This window comes from Musa acuminata, chromosome BXJ1-6, assembly GCF_036884655.1.
Source record: "Musa acuminata AAA Group cultivar baxijiao chromosome BXJ1-6, Cavendish_Baxijiao_AAA, whole genome shotgun sequence".
Classification (NCBI taxonomy): domain Eukaryota; kingdom Viridiplantae; phylum Streptophyta; class Magnoliopsida; order Zingiberales; family Musaceae; genus Musa; species Musa acuminata.
Window position 1 is genome coordinate 12,406,121 of NC_088332.1, and position 16,234 is coordinate 12,422,354.

The 16,234-nt window shown below is 38.6% G+C and overlaps 2 protein-coding genes across 2 annotated transcripts; one reads left to right on the forward strand and one right to left on the reverse strand.

Moving 5' to 3' along the window:
* The first annotated feature begins 337 nt into the window (after positions 1-337).
* Positions 338-5,015, forward strand: LOC135676330 (uncharacterized protein At5g02240-like). The gene is made up of 7 exons (XM_065187385.1): positions 338-581; positions 1,875-2,146; positions 2,229-2,265; positions 2,697-2,794; positions 3,723-3,784; positions 4,464-4,587; positions 4,745-5,015. The coding sequence occupies exons 1-7, from the start codon at positions 395-397 to the stop codon at positions 4,862-4,864; spliced, it is 900 nt and encodes a 299-aa protein (XP_065043457.1). The 5' UTR covers positions 338-394; the 3' UTR covers positions 4,865-5,015.
* A 1,530-nt stretch (positions 5,016-6,545) lies between these two features.
* Positions 6,546-10,275, reverse strand: LOC135676331 (receptor-like cytoplasmic kinase 176). The gene is made up of 6 exons (XM_065187386.1): positions 9,751-10,275; positions 8,751-9,067; positions 8,411-8,546; positions 8,166-8,308; positions 7,961-8,084; positions 6,546-7,167 (listed from the first exon to the last, which is right to left on the reverse strand). Exons 1-6 carry the CDS (start codon positions 9,812-9,814, stop codon positions 6,707-6,709), a joined length of 1,245 nt encoding a protein of 414 aa, XP_065043458.1. The 5' UTR covers positions 9,815-10,275; the 3' UTR covers positions 6,546-6,706.
* Positions 10,276-16,234: the final 5,959 nt, after the last annotated feature.

Below are 16,234 nucleotides of genomic sequence, written 5' to 3' on the forward strand. Positions count from 1 at the left end.
ACTCCTGCTACCATCACGACACACAAACTCCGCACACACCCCACACACGTGTGCAGTGCATTATTCGATCCACACACCTCATTAGTGCCGACGTACGTATTCGACCGCAGAAAGGTCGTGTAGCCCCCACTCACCTAAGATTCTTCGCTCCTTATTATTATTATTATTATTATTATTATTATTTAGATATAATAATAATAATAATAACAACAACAACGATAAATATCATCCGATGTGGCCGGCCCAAAGGCCTTTTATAAAGCCCAATGGGCCAGGCCTTAGGATCTCCTTTTTATCCATTCAACTGCCGCGTGGTTACCTTCCGTAATTGCGCGCCCGAAGATAAGGCGGTATGTGGTGGTGGTGGTGTTGACACCGCTTCGGTGGCGACGATATGCTGATGCGCGCCTACTTCCTCTCCGCCCCTCCCAAGTTCTCTCAGAAGCCCACTCCTCTTTCGTCATCTCGCTTCCCCAGGAGCGCAAGCGCGAGGAAAAGAGCCGTAACACTCGCCACTTCTGCGGCCATGTCCGACGGTCCCGCCCCCGTCGTCCTCGTAACTGGAGCCGGTGGCAGAACAGGTTCTCTCTCTCTCTCTCTCTCTGAGTCACTCTTCCCTTTCATACTTCGGTTGTTATCCGACCTTCCCTTCGGCATAAGGATTTTAAGTTCTTGTTAATTCTAGTGAAGGATGGCAGGGAAATGTCCTGTTAGGACTTGCTGAATCTTGATTAGTTTTAGAGCATCGGATGTGTTATTGGAGACGCAGATGACATTCTTGAAGGAACTCGCCTGCTTGCAAAATTGTCATCCAGGAGTTGGATTAGGGTTTGAAGAACGCGACAGGGGCAATGGGGCTTTAACTACGTCTGACATGATGAGAAGAATAGGATGACGTTGATTCATGAGATTTTAATCATTAAATATGAATCAGATGGATAGCATGATCCGTCTCCGTCAACGATCGGCTCTGGTTTCTGTCTTTGTGAATGATGCTTCTTGAAGTTTGTGGTGGAGCAAGCAAGAGATGCGAGGCAGGGGAATGCAATTTCCCAATGAATGCCTTTAATGGTTACAGAGATGCTAAATAGGGGTGTAGAGAGAGCTGTTGTTCACATCTTGTTCTACGACATAAGGCTTTCTTTGGAAATAATCTAAGCAATATTCTCACTTGAAGATAGGCCCATCGGTGCTTTGTTCATGTATAGCCCATAATAGAAGATGCAAAGACTTTGATTGCCATGTCAAATAGGCACCTTCTCTTTCCTAGATTCAAGGGACTCAATTTCGCATATAAAGATCAAGACTAAGAGTGAATACTAGACTTTGTTCGGTTGTAATGCCAATTTGAGGTAACAAAGGTGTATCTATCTGTTGATCGACTTGTAAAAATGTCATAAGACAACTGGAATTGTTTGTTTGTGCATAATACATGTGAAAATTCAAATTGGCAAGACAAGAAAGATAAGAATGTTAAGATGGATGTGTAGAGTTACTAGGAAAGATAAGAAAAAAAAAAAGATTTTATTTGTAAACAATTAGACATCGTTTCAATAGAAGAAAAAATAAGAAAAAAATCATTTAAGATGGTATGAGCACGTGCTTAGGAGATCTCTGGATATGATAGTCAAAAAAGGTAAAATAATTAATGTTAGTAATACGAGGAAAGATAGAGTAAAACCTAAAGAGATCTCGATAGATACTACATAAAAAAATTTAAATGCTCTAAATTTAACTAAATATATGACTTTTTATGGATCTCAATGGCGACAAAAGATCCATATAGCCGATCCTAAATAGTTGAGACGTATGGCTTTGTTGCTATTGCTGTATTGTATATCTTAATGTTGTTCTTTAATTTTTTACTTTTTCAGGTCAAATTGTTTACAAGAAATTGAAAGAAAGATCAGACCAGTTTGTCGCTAGAGGCTTAGTTAGGACAGCAGAAAGCAAAGAAAAAATTGGAGGTGCTGATGATGTATTTGTGGGTGACATAAGGAATGCTGAAAGTATCATTCCTGCTGTTCAAGGTATTGATGCACTCATCATTCTTACCAGTGCTGTGCCAAAGATGAAGCCAGGATTTGACCCAAGTAAAGGTGAACGACCTGAGTTTTATTTTGAAGATGGATCATATCCTGAGCAGGTATGTTTAAAAGTTGAGTTGATTCATGGTGGATCCAAGTTTCATCTTTGCAACACTTTGTTCACGCTGTACATCTGCTTAGGTCGATTGGATTGGTCAGAAGAATCAAATTGATGCTGGTAACTCTTCTTTATTCCTCTTCTATGTATTATTCAGCTACTCGTGCATTCATGTTTTTGTGTATCAAGCTATATCATGTCTTTATGATACATGTGCCTGCATGAAACGACCCTTGTTGGTATCACTCAGTCATTCGTTCAATTCATTCCATCCATGTTGTCTACAACTTCAATAAAACATTGTTAGTTTTTCTCGCCCGTGTGCCACATCCTTGTTCTTAAGAAAAATAGTGTAAAAAGTTGTGGAAAACTTGGCTCTGGAGAATCACTCATATATTTACTATTATTGATTTTATTCGATGTTTTAAGACACCAGTCAGTACACACTGTACAATAGATTGTTGGAACCGATAACGGACCGATACATAAAATCCTAGTCTGCCTTAGTGGTTTTTATTTATTGTGTATCTAAATCTTTGCTTCTTATACAGCTAGAGCTGTTGGTGTCAAGCAGATTGTTTTGGTTGGTTCTATGGGTGGAACAGATATCAATCACCCGTTGAACAACATTGGGAATGGGAAGATACTGGTAAGTAGTTCTATTTGCTGATTGTAGTCCTTCAATGTACTTGATCTTGTGTATATTTTCTTTTTTGCACATTCCCGTGACTCTGGAGTATCTATATTTCAATCATGACATTTGACTAGCATGTTTCTTTATGAAAAGTTTTATTCCTTGTCTATGAATGATTGCAGTGGTAAACCGTGCATAAAAAATAATTTTTCAGTATTGAAGAACAAGATTGATATAGTTGATAACATTATGTGTTATCAGGCTAAACTACCGCCATTTATGCTTTTAGATCCAAGGAGATGGACAGTTAACATCAAATGGTCAGGAAGTGATTTGTATGTAGGATAATCACCACTTGTGGCATCAAATTAACAATCTAACACCAATTATTACAGGTTGAGACAATAACTTTAGTGCTACGTCCATTACGAATAACTCAACTGTCCTTCATGTTAAGTGAACTATGATGTTCCTTCAATCAGACATTTTATACTGGTATCAACTTGCTAATATTTCTCAAAGCCTCTTGCAGATACAATAGACTTATGCCTTTCTGTCCGGGGATGTCTGCTAAAAGCTTTGCTTTGCTGCAGCTTCTTGTGATTGACAATTACTGACTTTCATCACACTAATCTTTTCCTTAACTCGTGAAAATTAGGGCTTATTACAGTATACTTTGTCAGGGAGAAAAGCCTACCAAATATGTTGTTTCCATGCCTATCATATATCTGAATAGGAAGAATGAGGGTTTTTTTTGGGGTCTTTGATAATTTAGTTGCTCTAGATATTTGATCACCAAACTTGTTCATATTATCCTTGTCTTGCATGCTACAAAGTTTGTGCACATCCTTTGTACATAAGCCATGTGGATTAGAAGGAATGTTAGATGAGCGTAAAAATAATGTTGACAAGCTTGAACAAATAATTTCTTATGATTTTGCAGATCTGGAAAAGGAAAGCTGAACAGTATTTAGCAGACTCTGGAATACCATACACAATCATAAGGTACAGTTTTCGGAACTTACACCACACAACACATTCAAGTTTCTTGCAGCTATGTTTCAATGGATCAATCAGTACACCTATTTGGCTTTACTGTTTTATGTTCCTCCTTCCTTCCAAATGGCTTAGAAGATGTGTGGGCAACAGTAATCCCTGCTTTTTAGGATAGAAATGCTGAATTCCTTCTCATTATTTTCAGAACATAAATTCTGCATTTGGACTAACTAATGTTGTACAGATAGTATATGATATTTTTGCTCTAATGCAAAAAAATAGAGCGACATATACGTGGAAATACTTCAACCTAGGAATAGAGATAGTACATTAGTTCTTAACACTCTAAATGGAAGATCGCTCACTAGCACTGAGAGTGTAATACAAGTAAATGTTTGGGGAAACGAAAAGATTATACTTCATAGAGATGTCCAGATTCTACAGGTCCTGAAGTTTTATGGGACATGAAGAGAAATATTTTAGATACATGTAGCAATTTATATTCTTGAGTTATTAAACAATTAACTATTGGATTATAGAGACTCAATAGCGAATAAATGGCAACTTTTTCGTTGTTGCCTTGCAAGGCCTTGATGGAACTATCCTCTTCCTTGGATCATCTGACATGGTCTGTGGCCTACTTGAGGAAACAAACACCTGTTGATCAAATGTATCTCGTCTGAAACAGGGCAGGAGGCTTACAGGATAAAGATGGGGGCGTGCGAGAACTACTTGTAGGCAAGGATGACGAGCTTCTCAAGACGGAAACCAGAACAATTGCTAGGCCTGATGTTGCAGAGGTCTGCATCCAGGTACGAAACCTTCATTCTCTTGCAATCGTGTTGGTTAGCTAGAAACGCCATGGATCGTGTAGACTGTAAACTCTGAGTGTAGATGCTGTAAATATTAATCTACCTTAAGAACATAATGTGAGGTTTCTTCTAACTAAAATCCCGTCTCCGTGTACAGGCTCTGCAGTACGAGGAGGCCAAATTCAAGGCATTTGATCTGGCATCGAAACCAGAAGGCACGGGTACGCCGACAACTGATTTCAAGGCACTGTTCTCCCAAGTCACCACTCGTTTCTGATGTCCATCATCTGCATATTTGTTTTTTGGATTTCGCGGAAGATCTAAGGAACAGTTTTGTGTTGGCTTGAGTTCGTTTAGGACGTATGAGGCGACAGCTCCACTGTTGTATCTGTCATATAAAACTTCAGTGCATCTATGTGTTCGCGTCAGTTAGCCACCGACAGAGGCAAAACTTACGTCTCTCACACAGGGCTCATATCAAGTGTACTCGGAGGAGAAAAGCCGTCACCGTGGCGGTGGTCCCCGGAGGTCTACGGAGGGGATGAGGAGGAAGCAGTCATCACGAGGGGAACGAAGACACCGAGCCAAAGAAGCACGGCTCCTCCGTTCCGGTCTCCCTCTCCGCCTCCGGCACGGCAGATCGCCCTCTCTCTCTTTCTAATCACAGCCCCGGAATAATTGAACACAAGAAGCTTTCTATTCAGTTTCCTTTAGAAATAATAAAATAATATTTTATTATTTACAATCTAGAAATATATATTTTTTACTTATTTTATTTATAATTTTTTTATTTTATCCTAACTATCAACGTCGCTCTCTATCGATGCAGTCGGCCTTACTTGTTATTTGCCATCCCAAAAATAATAAAATATTTATTTTTATTATTTATAATCTAAAAGATATTTTTTTTTTATTTATTTTTTATTTTATTCTCGCTATCATTTGTCTATCCATAAAGTCATCATCAACTGTTCACGTAATAATTTTTCAATGCTTAAGATTGTGTAGTCGAAGGTTACATCATTCATTGTCTTTTTGATTGTTATTGGTGTCATTCGACCTAATTCGACATTATGGGTGAAAGAAGAAAAAGAGGTATCATTCGACATAATTCGATATTGTGGGTGAAGAAGAAAAAGAAGAAAATATTTATATTCATCAGTAAAAAAAATTTAATTTTTTTTTAAAAAAATTAAAAATTAAATTATAAATAGTAAAAGGGGATTGTAAATAGAAAACCGTAAATGCCGTCGGCACTCGTAGGTATTAAAAGTAGAACAAAAGTGTTATGAGGATTGCGTCATTATATTGATGGATCGGGCGCAAGAAGAAGCTAACCGAATCCACTACTTTATAGACTTTGGAAAGTATTATATGATATCCTCCCTCGATCCCCTATTGGCGGGAGCATCATTCACCGAGTGCGTCCTCTTTCTTTTCTCCCTCTGATGGATGCATAGAGACGGCAGGCCAAGCTTAGCTCGCCTGCTCAACCCCCTCACCCACCACCGGTAGTGTTCTGTGCTCATTGTTATTGAACACAGCCTTTTTATCTTTAATGAACACACTTAGCACATACCTTATCATAATCACCATGAGCTTTTTATCTTTAATAAAGACACTTATCGCATGCCTTATCATAATCACCATGAGCTTTTCCCTCTGGAATGCACCAAGGCGGACGACCTTATCCAACCACACACCAGTCCTGGATTTCCATAGTGGATATGATTCTAGAATGTGAACCCAAGGTTTCCACGTCAAGTCTGGTTGTTCATTTAGCCACGACTTTGAAATGGATACGCAAGATTTTTGCAGAGATTTCTTCGATCGAAATAATACAAATTATACACCATAATAACCTTGACAACAATGATATTAATGATGAGGAATGAAGGCTCATTCCGTCTGTCATTTTCTTTCTAGCTTTAAGAGCTACCAAAAATGATCGAAAGCACTCAGCAATGGACATTCTCATCCGTCTGTTAATGGAGAAGGGTGCTTGTGACAGTGCCAAAAACACAAGTAACAAGAAAAGCTGTACAAAAACAACAGACTAGATGTATACATGTTCACCACTAAACACACGACTTCTCTTCTTGTGTTCCCCATTTATAAGTCAATCTATGTAGAGAGGGGAAGCCGACGGCCTGGGATATGCAACCTTTCGGTTACCAATTTCTCCGGCACTTCTCCGTCGAGACCTGTGAGGATTACTGTAACCACTTTGGCTGCTTGAATTCTGTCCTGTCCGCAGGCTTTGGTCGGTAACTTCAGCATTTTGAAGCTCCTCTAATGCAGAAACCACCTGAGCCATGGCCGGTCGGTGCCTTGCGTCTGTGGACAGGCACTGGAGCGCAATGAAGGAAGCTTTCTGGGCTGTGGCCAGTGGATACTGTGCTCCCAACCGGGTATCCAAGACACGGAAAATCTTCCGTTTGCTTGCAAGAAAAGGCCTCGCCCATTCTACCAAATTGTGCTCTCCGATGGGGCGGTTCCTGTCCAAAGCACGGCGGCCAGACAACAGCTCCAGTAGAACAACTCCAAAGCTATACACATCGCTCTTGGTTGTCAAATGACCTTAAAGATGTACAAACAATCTTAGTCAGACCATCTGTCATTTTTCTATATGCTAAAGAAAATGAACAAACAAAACCTTGCCCGGTTGCCAGTTTACAGATCTAGAATATCCAGATGGATGAAACTTGGATATGCTTAACCAAGTCACAAAAACTACCGACTCAGACACAATATTAACTAGGGAGCTTCACTTCTTCTTAACTAATTCTGTAGCATTTGTTACTCCTATTCAATTATCAGAATGTCAACATTTATGAAAGGATTAAAATGATGTATCACTAATTTGTAAGTTATCCATCATAGCCTTCCAGGAAATTTGCATAATTGGCAGCGCAGAAGATGTCATGCGATACAAGAATAAAAAAATATTGTTATTCCTTGGGCAGTGTTACGATCTGAACTAGTTATAATTAAGAATACTGTGTCCATTATATTGGTCGCACAGCTATTCATTTTCTGCCATTGCTTCTGTCAGTGTATGCAACTCTGCCCCTGTATGTTGTGACTAGTCTGAAGTGAGATACTACAAACACTTTCAAAGAGATAGAAAATGGGGAACCAAGAGCATAAATCTCTTCAAGCGGAAAGGGTGCGAAGCACATAAATCCATATTCAACTGAAATGTGAAGAAAAAAAATGCAAAAATTGTACCATGGATGTAAAAGCTTCAACAGTTTGGAGATCATCCCGACTAGGTATCTTAAAGAGCATTCAGCAAATTGCATGTTAATAAACCAAATGAGCAAGCATGCATAACATGCGGTTGGAGGAAAACCATATAGAATTTACCTACCTGTTGCAAGATACTCAGGGGCAGCATATCCATGCGTCCCCATGACCCTCGTAGAAACATGGCTCTTATCACCAGTTGGACCATCTTTTGCCAATCCAAAATCCGAAAGTTTTGCATTGTAGTTCTGTATGCATGGCGACAAGATTACTTCCCAGGTGAACAAATACTGATACGAAGGACCAGAACACACTAGAAGATAACTTACTGAATCCAGCAGCACGTTAGAGGCTTTAAAATCACGATATATGACTTTTGCCTTGTCGCTATGCAGAAAGGCAAGACCTTTTGCAGCTCCAAGAGCAACCCTCATACGGATGTTCCAAGAGAGTGGTTGAACGGTTGAACTCCCTGCATGGATATAGATTCAGTAAATCTTAAAGCTCAACAACAATTTAATGCTCAAAGAAAGATGTAGTGAAATGTCAATATGCTAATGTACAAGGGACATACTTCGAAAAAGATGGTTCTCCAAGCTTCCACGTTGCATGAATTCATACACAAGGAGCCGTTGTTCATCCTCCAAGCAGTATCCAATTAGCCTCACAAGATTAGGATGGGATAGTTGACCCAAATAATTAACCTCCGCCTACAAAATCGTAGGGTAATTGCTTATCAAAATGAACAGAAATTACAAGTTGATGTCGTAGTAGACCCACCGACAAGCACACAAGCAAAAACCATATGTCCAACTACAAGTCAATCATGCATAAAAATCCTTATCAGGACTTCAGATTCGAGGAAGCAAAACGTAAAGAAACAGACAATAGATTGAGAAGAAAATGACACTAACCAACCATTCCCTATGACCTTGGTGTCCATCCTGGTTGAGCTTCTTCACAGCGATAACCATACCAGTCCCGGGCTTGGTAGGTGCAAAGGTGTGTTCATCAACCCATCCCTTAAACACTGAACCAAAGCCTCCCTCTCCCAACACACTGTCCGGCCGGAAGTTCCTGGTGGCAGTTTTCAGTTCACTGAAGGTGAAGCTTTTCACGTTTGACGACTGCAAAATCTCATCCTCGCTCCGAGGGGTTGGAGGCACAGACACCTTGCTGCTAGAACTACTAAACGCCTTCCCTTCCCTGCTACCATATTTAGAGTTCGTCCCTGAGGATCCAAATATTAGATATTTTTATCAGATTCGCTAAAAAAAATCTCTTTACATTTACTTAAAGGTAAAATTTAAAAAACTCATCAAACAAACAGTCAAAGCAAATTGCAGCCAATAACTGTTCCCATAAACGAAAGAAAGATGAATAGTCACCCCTATAACATGAACTACCTAAAAGTACTGTGATCAAAGTTACCTGTTGCAAAAATTCACTTGACTTATTACTATCGTAATAAATCCACTTAAATTAACATAACTACAACATGGCAAATTCTTTTTTTACAAAGCAATATAGAACCTAAATACTTGTTATAATTCCACAAGCTGGTCAGGTAATTCCCAGGTTGCTACAAATGTTGGAAATGTGGGGGAAGTATTTAATTTGATCAGATAGGATAACCCCAACATAAATTATCAAGAAAAAGATGCTCCCCCGGAAGAAATACGCACGCCAATAGGGACAGATCTAACAGTGGAAGCTTTCGTTAAAACCATCAAATTTAGTCGGAGGAGACGATACTTAGTAATTCCTCCCAACCTCGTTGTCTCAGACAAGTTTGCGAAGTAGAACCCTAAGGAATCCCCAAAACAGACAAAAGCGCTAGAAAGTTCTCAACTTTCCGATCATCCAAGCCCTAAAAGGCATTAAAGGCTGCTAAAATGATATGCTTTTTAGTACCTGAAGCGAAGGCGCTGTGGGAGGGGCTCTCCGCCTTGATCTTAGCTCCCCAACAATTCCCCATCCGAGATCTACCAAAGCGCAAGAGCGAGCACGAAGCACCCACCTCGAAAACTAGGGTTCAAGACGGAGGAGGCAAACTCGTCAAGGGCACAACCCCATGTCGCCTATTTAAAGCGAAACCAAACCGAAAACTCTCCGTCCCGGAAAGCCGACGGAAATATGAAAGGGAAAGCGACCGCCGACAGCCACAACGGGTGAAGCTCGCCAAACAGATCTCCAGCTACCGAACTCCAATCCGGGAGTTCTGGTTGTAGATCACCAAAATAAAATAAACGAAAGCCGCAGATCAAATCGTGCCGAATCGGAAGGAGAGAAGGGAGATGGAGAACTGGGAAAGCGAGCTACAGGTGGCTCCTTTTGTGCCGTTTTTTCCTGGCCCTCCCCGTCGCTCTCCTTTTAGTGGTGGGCGATGGAGGTTGACCTCTCACAGTAAGCTCGGGGGCGCCATCAATGGCGGGCGGCGGTCCCCCCGTCCCCATCCCACTCAGAAGCGTCTTTATACGAACGACGAAAACGTAACACACTAATAATGGTATGACGTGTCTAATTTGATCATATAAAATGACATTATTGTCCCTATTTTATCCACCCATCATGAATGTGCTAATTTACGAAATCTAAATCCAATCATCTATGAATAATCAACATGAATATTTTATTATTCATATTATTACATATAAATATTACTATCCATCACTTAATTTTTAAAGACCTTTTTAATAATTTAAAAGGAAACATGGAATAGTCTTCGACCCATCCAAGTGTACACATACATTAGATGTCCTTTATATATATATATATATATATATATATATATATATATATATATATATATATATATATATATATATATGTTGCAGGGTAAAACCTACTTTAAAGAGAGCAAACTTAGTATTGGATCTGGTGGATTCCAAATACCAAATTAATATTCTTTTTAATTAAAAATATTAATGAATTATGGAAAGATAATGAATCAATTAAGTGGTATTTGATATTTTATTATGTTGATACCAATCATGATGGACTTAACTTTTTGCATGAGTCGTGCGAAAGGATCAATCTCTTTATAACCTCGATTATATTGATACAATATTAATTGAAATTATTATGAATTTATGTTAATAAAAATGATTACTTTCGTAAAGCAACGTTAGAAAAGTTTGCGAAGCTTTGTTTTTCTAATGCTCCAAAGGAAAAAAAGAAAATTTAAAAAAAAATGTAAATTTTGATTGGTCAAACAGAGTAAGTAGTAAACCCTAACAATATCGTTTTGTTTGCACCTCTAATCTACTAAGATTGAGTTTGAGAATATATTTATATTTTTAATGTAGGAGTTAAATGATTGTATAATTATAGAATACTATAAATGTTTGATAAACTATAAATGAAAAATTACATTTTAAATATGTATTCATGTAAGTGTTGTTTGGTATGATTATATTTTAATTTTTTATTAAATATTTTATGACAAATATACCATTCTAATATTTTAAATATTTATTTAAAAGTGAATGTATTTATTTTATTTAAATTAATTAGTAAATAAATAAATAAATGCATGTAATCTTGTAAAAAATTTCACATGACACAAATATATAACACAATAAATATAAAAATATAAAAAAGCAACGTTTATATAAATCATTTTAATAATATGATAATTTTAAATAAAATCATAGGATATTTTTGGAATTTAAAAAAAATTACATAGCATCCAAAAACTACTGAAATATTAAAAATTTATCAAGCATCAATTAATATTTGAAAAAATGTATTGCGCTTTTACTATATATTTCAAATGTGTTTCTTAATGCCACCGTCTCGTTTAGCAGTCCACACCGTTGAAACAAAAAGCCTAATGGAGCACGAGGTGGTCGAAGGCATGGCAAGAAAAGAAGGGAAGGAAAGAGGCAGGAAGCGAGCTGAGATGACTTGGATGCACGGAAGCTACTGCCCTCCACCCGAACAAGAAAGGAAGCTTCTGTTGGTGGCATTTCTCCGCAGTCTTCCAGCTTTTCAGACGTCTGCTGCTGCCCAATGGAGACTCGCAGCGGCTACCGATCATTGTCTTCTTGTATTATATGCATTCACAACTGTTCCAAAAATCAATTATATGCATCCAGAATCCATCATAGTTTACATTCACCATCGAAAGTCGAAGGCGACGCAACATGCGTGTTTGTTCTTATCTCGTCCATATGTATGTGTTGTTTAGAACGCATATTTAGATTAGAATAGTGCAAGTGCGAGAATCCACCAACTTTACCTTGAGAACGATCGATTCACTTTTACGACCCTTCGATGCCACAGGACAACCTCTCTCTCCTCAGAGGAATCGTGAGCGGAGGTGGGAGCCGTCAATCCACTGCTGCTGCTGCTGCCTTGGATGATGTTTTTCTCGTGCCCTTTTTGACTCTTCGCTTTTCTTCTCCCGCTGCTCGCGCTTCTGACCATGGAGTGTCCCTCGGCGACAAGTAACGTGTACCGATCACCCACCTATCGGAAACGGGAAGCTGATACGATCCAACGATCGATTCTAAACCTATCGCTCCGACCAATCGTTTTCATACCTCGATTCCACGAACTGAGCTAGAGAAGACTAAAGCCAATGGGATTTGTCCACCCGATTGCTTGATCTTTGACGCCTGGAAAGGTCTTCTTCTATGCCTGCCTCCGAGTTATATTCCGCAAACATCAGTTGAGCTCACAGTCTTCAGCTTCATGTATGTAGAAGCAATCTGCAGTCTTCTTGGATTCAAACGGAAGGAAATAGTTGACAGCTTTAGTGGGGAGAAGACATCTATGTCAGAAAATAAATTCTAAATATCAACTTTAATCAAATAAAAATATAAAAAACATAAGCGGTTTTGATACTCTTTTAACTGTATCTATGTCTCCCCACATCAATACCTCGTGGTATACAAACAAATTATTATATTCTCCAAGTAATTTGAACCATATTAGAATTTCAATAATATACTTATAATCTTCGTCACAAGTTCTTCAACTTTATCATTTGGATATTGTTAGAGGAAATCGTCAAAAGATTGAGGTGGATCCGATATGACTCAAAGTGTCTCCGACGTGGCTTCAAGGAGGAAGTATCGAGATCCCAAAATACCATATGTACTATGATCGATATCATGAGAAATTTTTCGATCTGATCCCTTCGACACTTAAGTTAATGATCGAGATTTTTTAGTGGGTGTAAGTTTTTTTTGAAAAAAGAGTCCCATGATATAGAGTTGGTGATTAGCTTTTATACTTAGCTTTGGAGAGGACAATATATAACCATCCCAATGTCTCCCACTTGGCGTTTTGTCCATGTGGGTGATAGGAGGGAGACAACCCCGAACGACCTGCTTGTTGGGTTGACAACCCATGGTTCAACCCATAGTGGGCTTTAATAGCCTACAGCCCATCTCCCCTTTAATTAAACCTTAGATCTAATTAGGGGAGAGTGGGGGCTACAAAATTGAGGCTGAAATAGGGTAGCAGCAAGGGCAAAAATTGTAGTAACATCTTGATTCAAAGAGGAGAAGAAAAAGACAAAAAAACAAGAGAAAGAAAAGAAAGAAAACAAGAACAACGCGGAGAGACTGTTCTCAATCATCTAGCAGTGTTCTAATCTTAAGTTAGATCAAATCTATAGTAGACTCTTGCTGTGATTACTTGGGGAGGTTTTAGATATTGTGCATAGTGACGTGATCCTTGTATCTCAGTTATTCTCTTATGATTGTTGCTAGGGTTTTGGACAAGAGATTGAGATTTGTATATTTATTATTCTCATAGTGGATTATCTTTAGTTTGCCCCGTAGTTTTTACCTTTCACATTGGAGGGGTTTTCCATGTAAATCTTGGTGTTCTATTTGATTGTGATTCCATTTAATTCCGCTACATGTTATAGCCTGCCAGTATTTGTTCATATATAGAAGTTTAGTTTCACTTTATATCCCATCACCGCCTTGGACTTTTGTTTACACGGGCAAATAGATGGAGAGTGACTTGGACATTTTCCTTCTATGATAGATTCCACATGGCCCTTATATGTCGGATAATGGTTGGTTATCAATATATTCTCTATCATTTGTCTCCCCCCAAGACATGCTTTAAGGCTCTTGTTAGAGGGGCCAAGAGTGTAGTGCCTAATTCATCCGATAAGCCCATTGCCAGCCTATCCTTTTATGGTATTGGAAGGATATATTGTCATGGACAAAGATGTAAATGGGGTGATTGATGTAATGTTCATGTATGTCCATGTCTTTCGATTTTATTCATACTTTGCACAGCATATAGTGAGCTTGCACTAGGCTTGATAGTCTCAATTTAGTTAATTTTTAGATTGTTTTAGGCTTGAAAATATATGTTGTATGTGTAAAGGTAAAATTACCCAAAAAATAGGCCATCAAAGTTACCATTTTGGGAGAATTCTAGCTTCGTAGAGTGGTGTGGAGCGTCATCCAGTACAACATCTAAACGTTACCTAAGTGACATATGGTTGGATTGATCTTTGGGGTAGTGCTTAGGGCTAGTTTGTTATCTTATTTCATAATAGTATCATGTGGGTACTTGTGGAAATATATGGCCGCAACAGACCATGTTAAACCCTTTATCGCACAATCGTTTAGAACTTGTGAAGTTAATGTTTGTAATTTGCATTGTTTATCAAGTGTTTGTTGAAATGGTTACTTGTGCATCCCGAGTTAAGTATTTTTTTAAACTCATCTTCTCTTTTACAGATCTTTAAGGGATCATAAGATGTTTCTGAGAGATCGACACTTTGCAGATGGACACACAAGGGTGTCACACGATTTAGGTAAAACCAATAAGAAGTCCATGACAAATGGTATTTAAGCAGGATAAGTATATTTAAAAATACTTGACATGTAAACATGGAGGATCTAGTAGGGTTGCGTTAAAGACAACCAACACACATGACCATTTGAGAGAAATAAGCATTGAGATGCAGGAAAAGAAGTCATTCAAAAGAGCGGCCATTCGAGATTAGCATTAAGAGAAATAGCTAACCCTTTGTGCGAGATACACCATGATAATAAGCGGTGCTCAAGGTAACGTTCGAGCTACAACTTAACGTCAGCAACCAAACTTGATGGTGCTCAAGGTAAGCAGGACGTTTGACAAAGGATGAGACCGTGCAAGATGGGATGTGTTGCTTAGTAACTGAAAGAGTTATGCAAAGCTCACAAAGGTGAGGAAAATTACTACTTAGAGAATTTGGTCCTCATGCAAGGGATTATATGTGGATAATGAACTATTCATGACCATTCCAAGGCGATCAAATTTGATGTTATGGTGTATTAAAACTTTTTCTTCAGCATCGAAAGGATATGCTTATGGGAGGTTGAAATGTGTAGCAAGTTCAATATATTGTTAAGCCTTGAGGGGCATAATGTGGGTTATATTAGTGAAGAATCATAATCTAACAAGTGCATTCGCGGGGCAGAACATTGCATAGTTTATTTAATAAGGCAGAGTAGTCCAAGGGATGGTGGTCTTCAAAATTTCTAGAAAGAAGAATGTAAAGAGAAAAATAGCTCCAATAGGGTAAATATCCAGGAGGGATAAGTCCTGGTCCTCTAAACAAAAAATCATGTGCAACAAATTGCACATGTTGAGGAGGGATGCCTCAAGACAACAACTCTGCAAAGCTCAATGGATCAAGTGACTAGTGAGGAGTTACCGTATGATCTCACATGAGATAATACGTTAGTAGATGTATTGCAAGATTAAGTAAAGAAGCTACCTAAGATAATACCAAATGAAGGCACACTTAAAGCCGATGTGGAAACGAGACTCAACAAAGGGCTTACCCATAGAATGGTGGGCGTGAGGGTCACCATTAAATCAATGCAAACTAGAGAGCAAAGCAACTTAGGTTGAGCATATTGAAGTGTCAAAGTCATATAAAGGGAATCGACATAGAAGACAAAACATAGAGCAGAGGCACAAAGCTTTCCTTAGATAGAGATTAAGAATATAAACTCTTGCAAAGGTAAGAGCAGGATCATATCACATTCTAATGGAGCAGCCTCATCTTGTATGATGTCAAAGATGAAGGAAACTTTGAGGCATATACACTTTACTTCGATAAAGCATGTGATGAAGGAATAAATGCAACTCAACTTATAGAGATGAACTTAGGGTCAAAAGACCTTGGCACGAGGTAAGTAGACATAGAGGCAAAGGAGCGAATATAATCAAAGGCGATGGAGGACCTATGATGTCCCAACAAAGGCCACACATAGAGAGATAGCAGGCAAAGTCCATCCTATAAAAATTAGAATTAAATAGAAATATCACCAGGAGATGACATGGAGTAGCGGATCATGGTGGAACAGTTTGAGACAATGCGACAAACATAGGAGAAGTCCCACGAGGGACTAAATCATATGAATGTTTG

Coding starts and splice junctions, on each gene's coding strand:
- LOC135676331 (XM_065187386.1), bottom strand. CDS start 9,814: ATGGGGAATTGTTGGGGAGCTAAGATCAAGGCGGAGAGCCCCTCCCAC. Junction 9,068..9,750: donor CCACAGCGCCTTCGCTTCAG/GTACTAAAAAGC, acceptor TTGGATCCTCAG/GGACGAACTCTAAATATGGT. Junction 7,168..7,960: donor CCCTGAGTATCTTGCAACAG/GTAGGTAAATTC, acceptor TACATCTTTAAG/GTCATTTGACAACCAAGAGC.
- LOC135676330 (XM_065187385.1), top strand. CDS start 395: ATGCTGATGCGCGCCTACTTCCTCTCCGCCCCTCCCAAGTTCTCTCAG. Junction 2,266..2,696: donor GAAGAATCAAATTGATGCTG/GTAACTCTTCTT, acceptor CTTCTTATACAG/CTAGAGCTGTTGGTGTCAAG. Junction 3,785..4,463: donor ATACCATACACAATCATAAG/GTACAGTTTTCG, acceptor CGTCTGAAACAG/GGCAGGAGGCTTACAGGATA.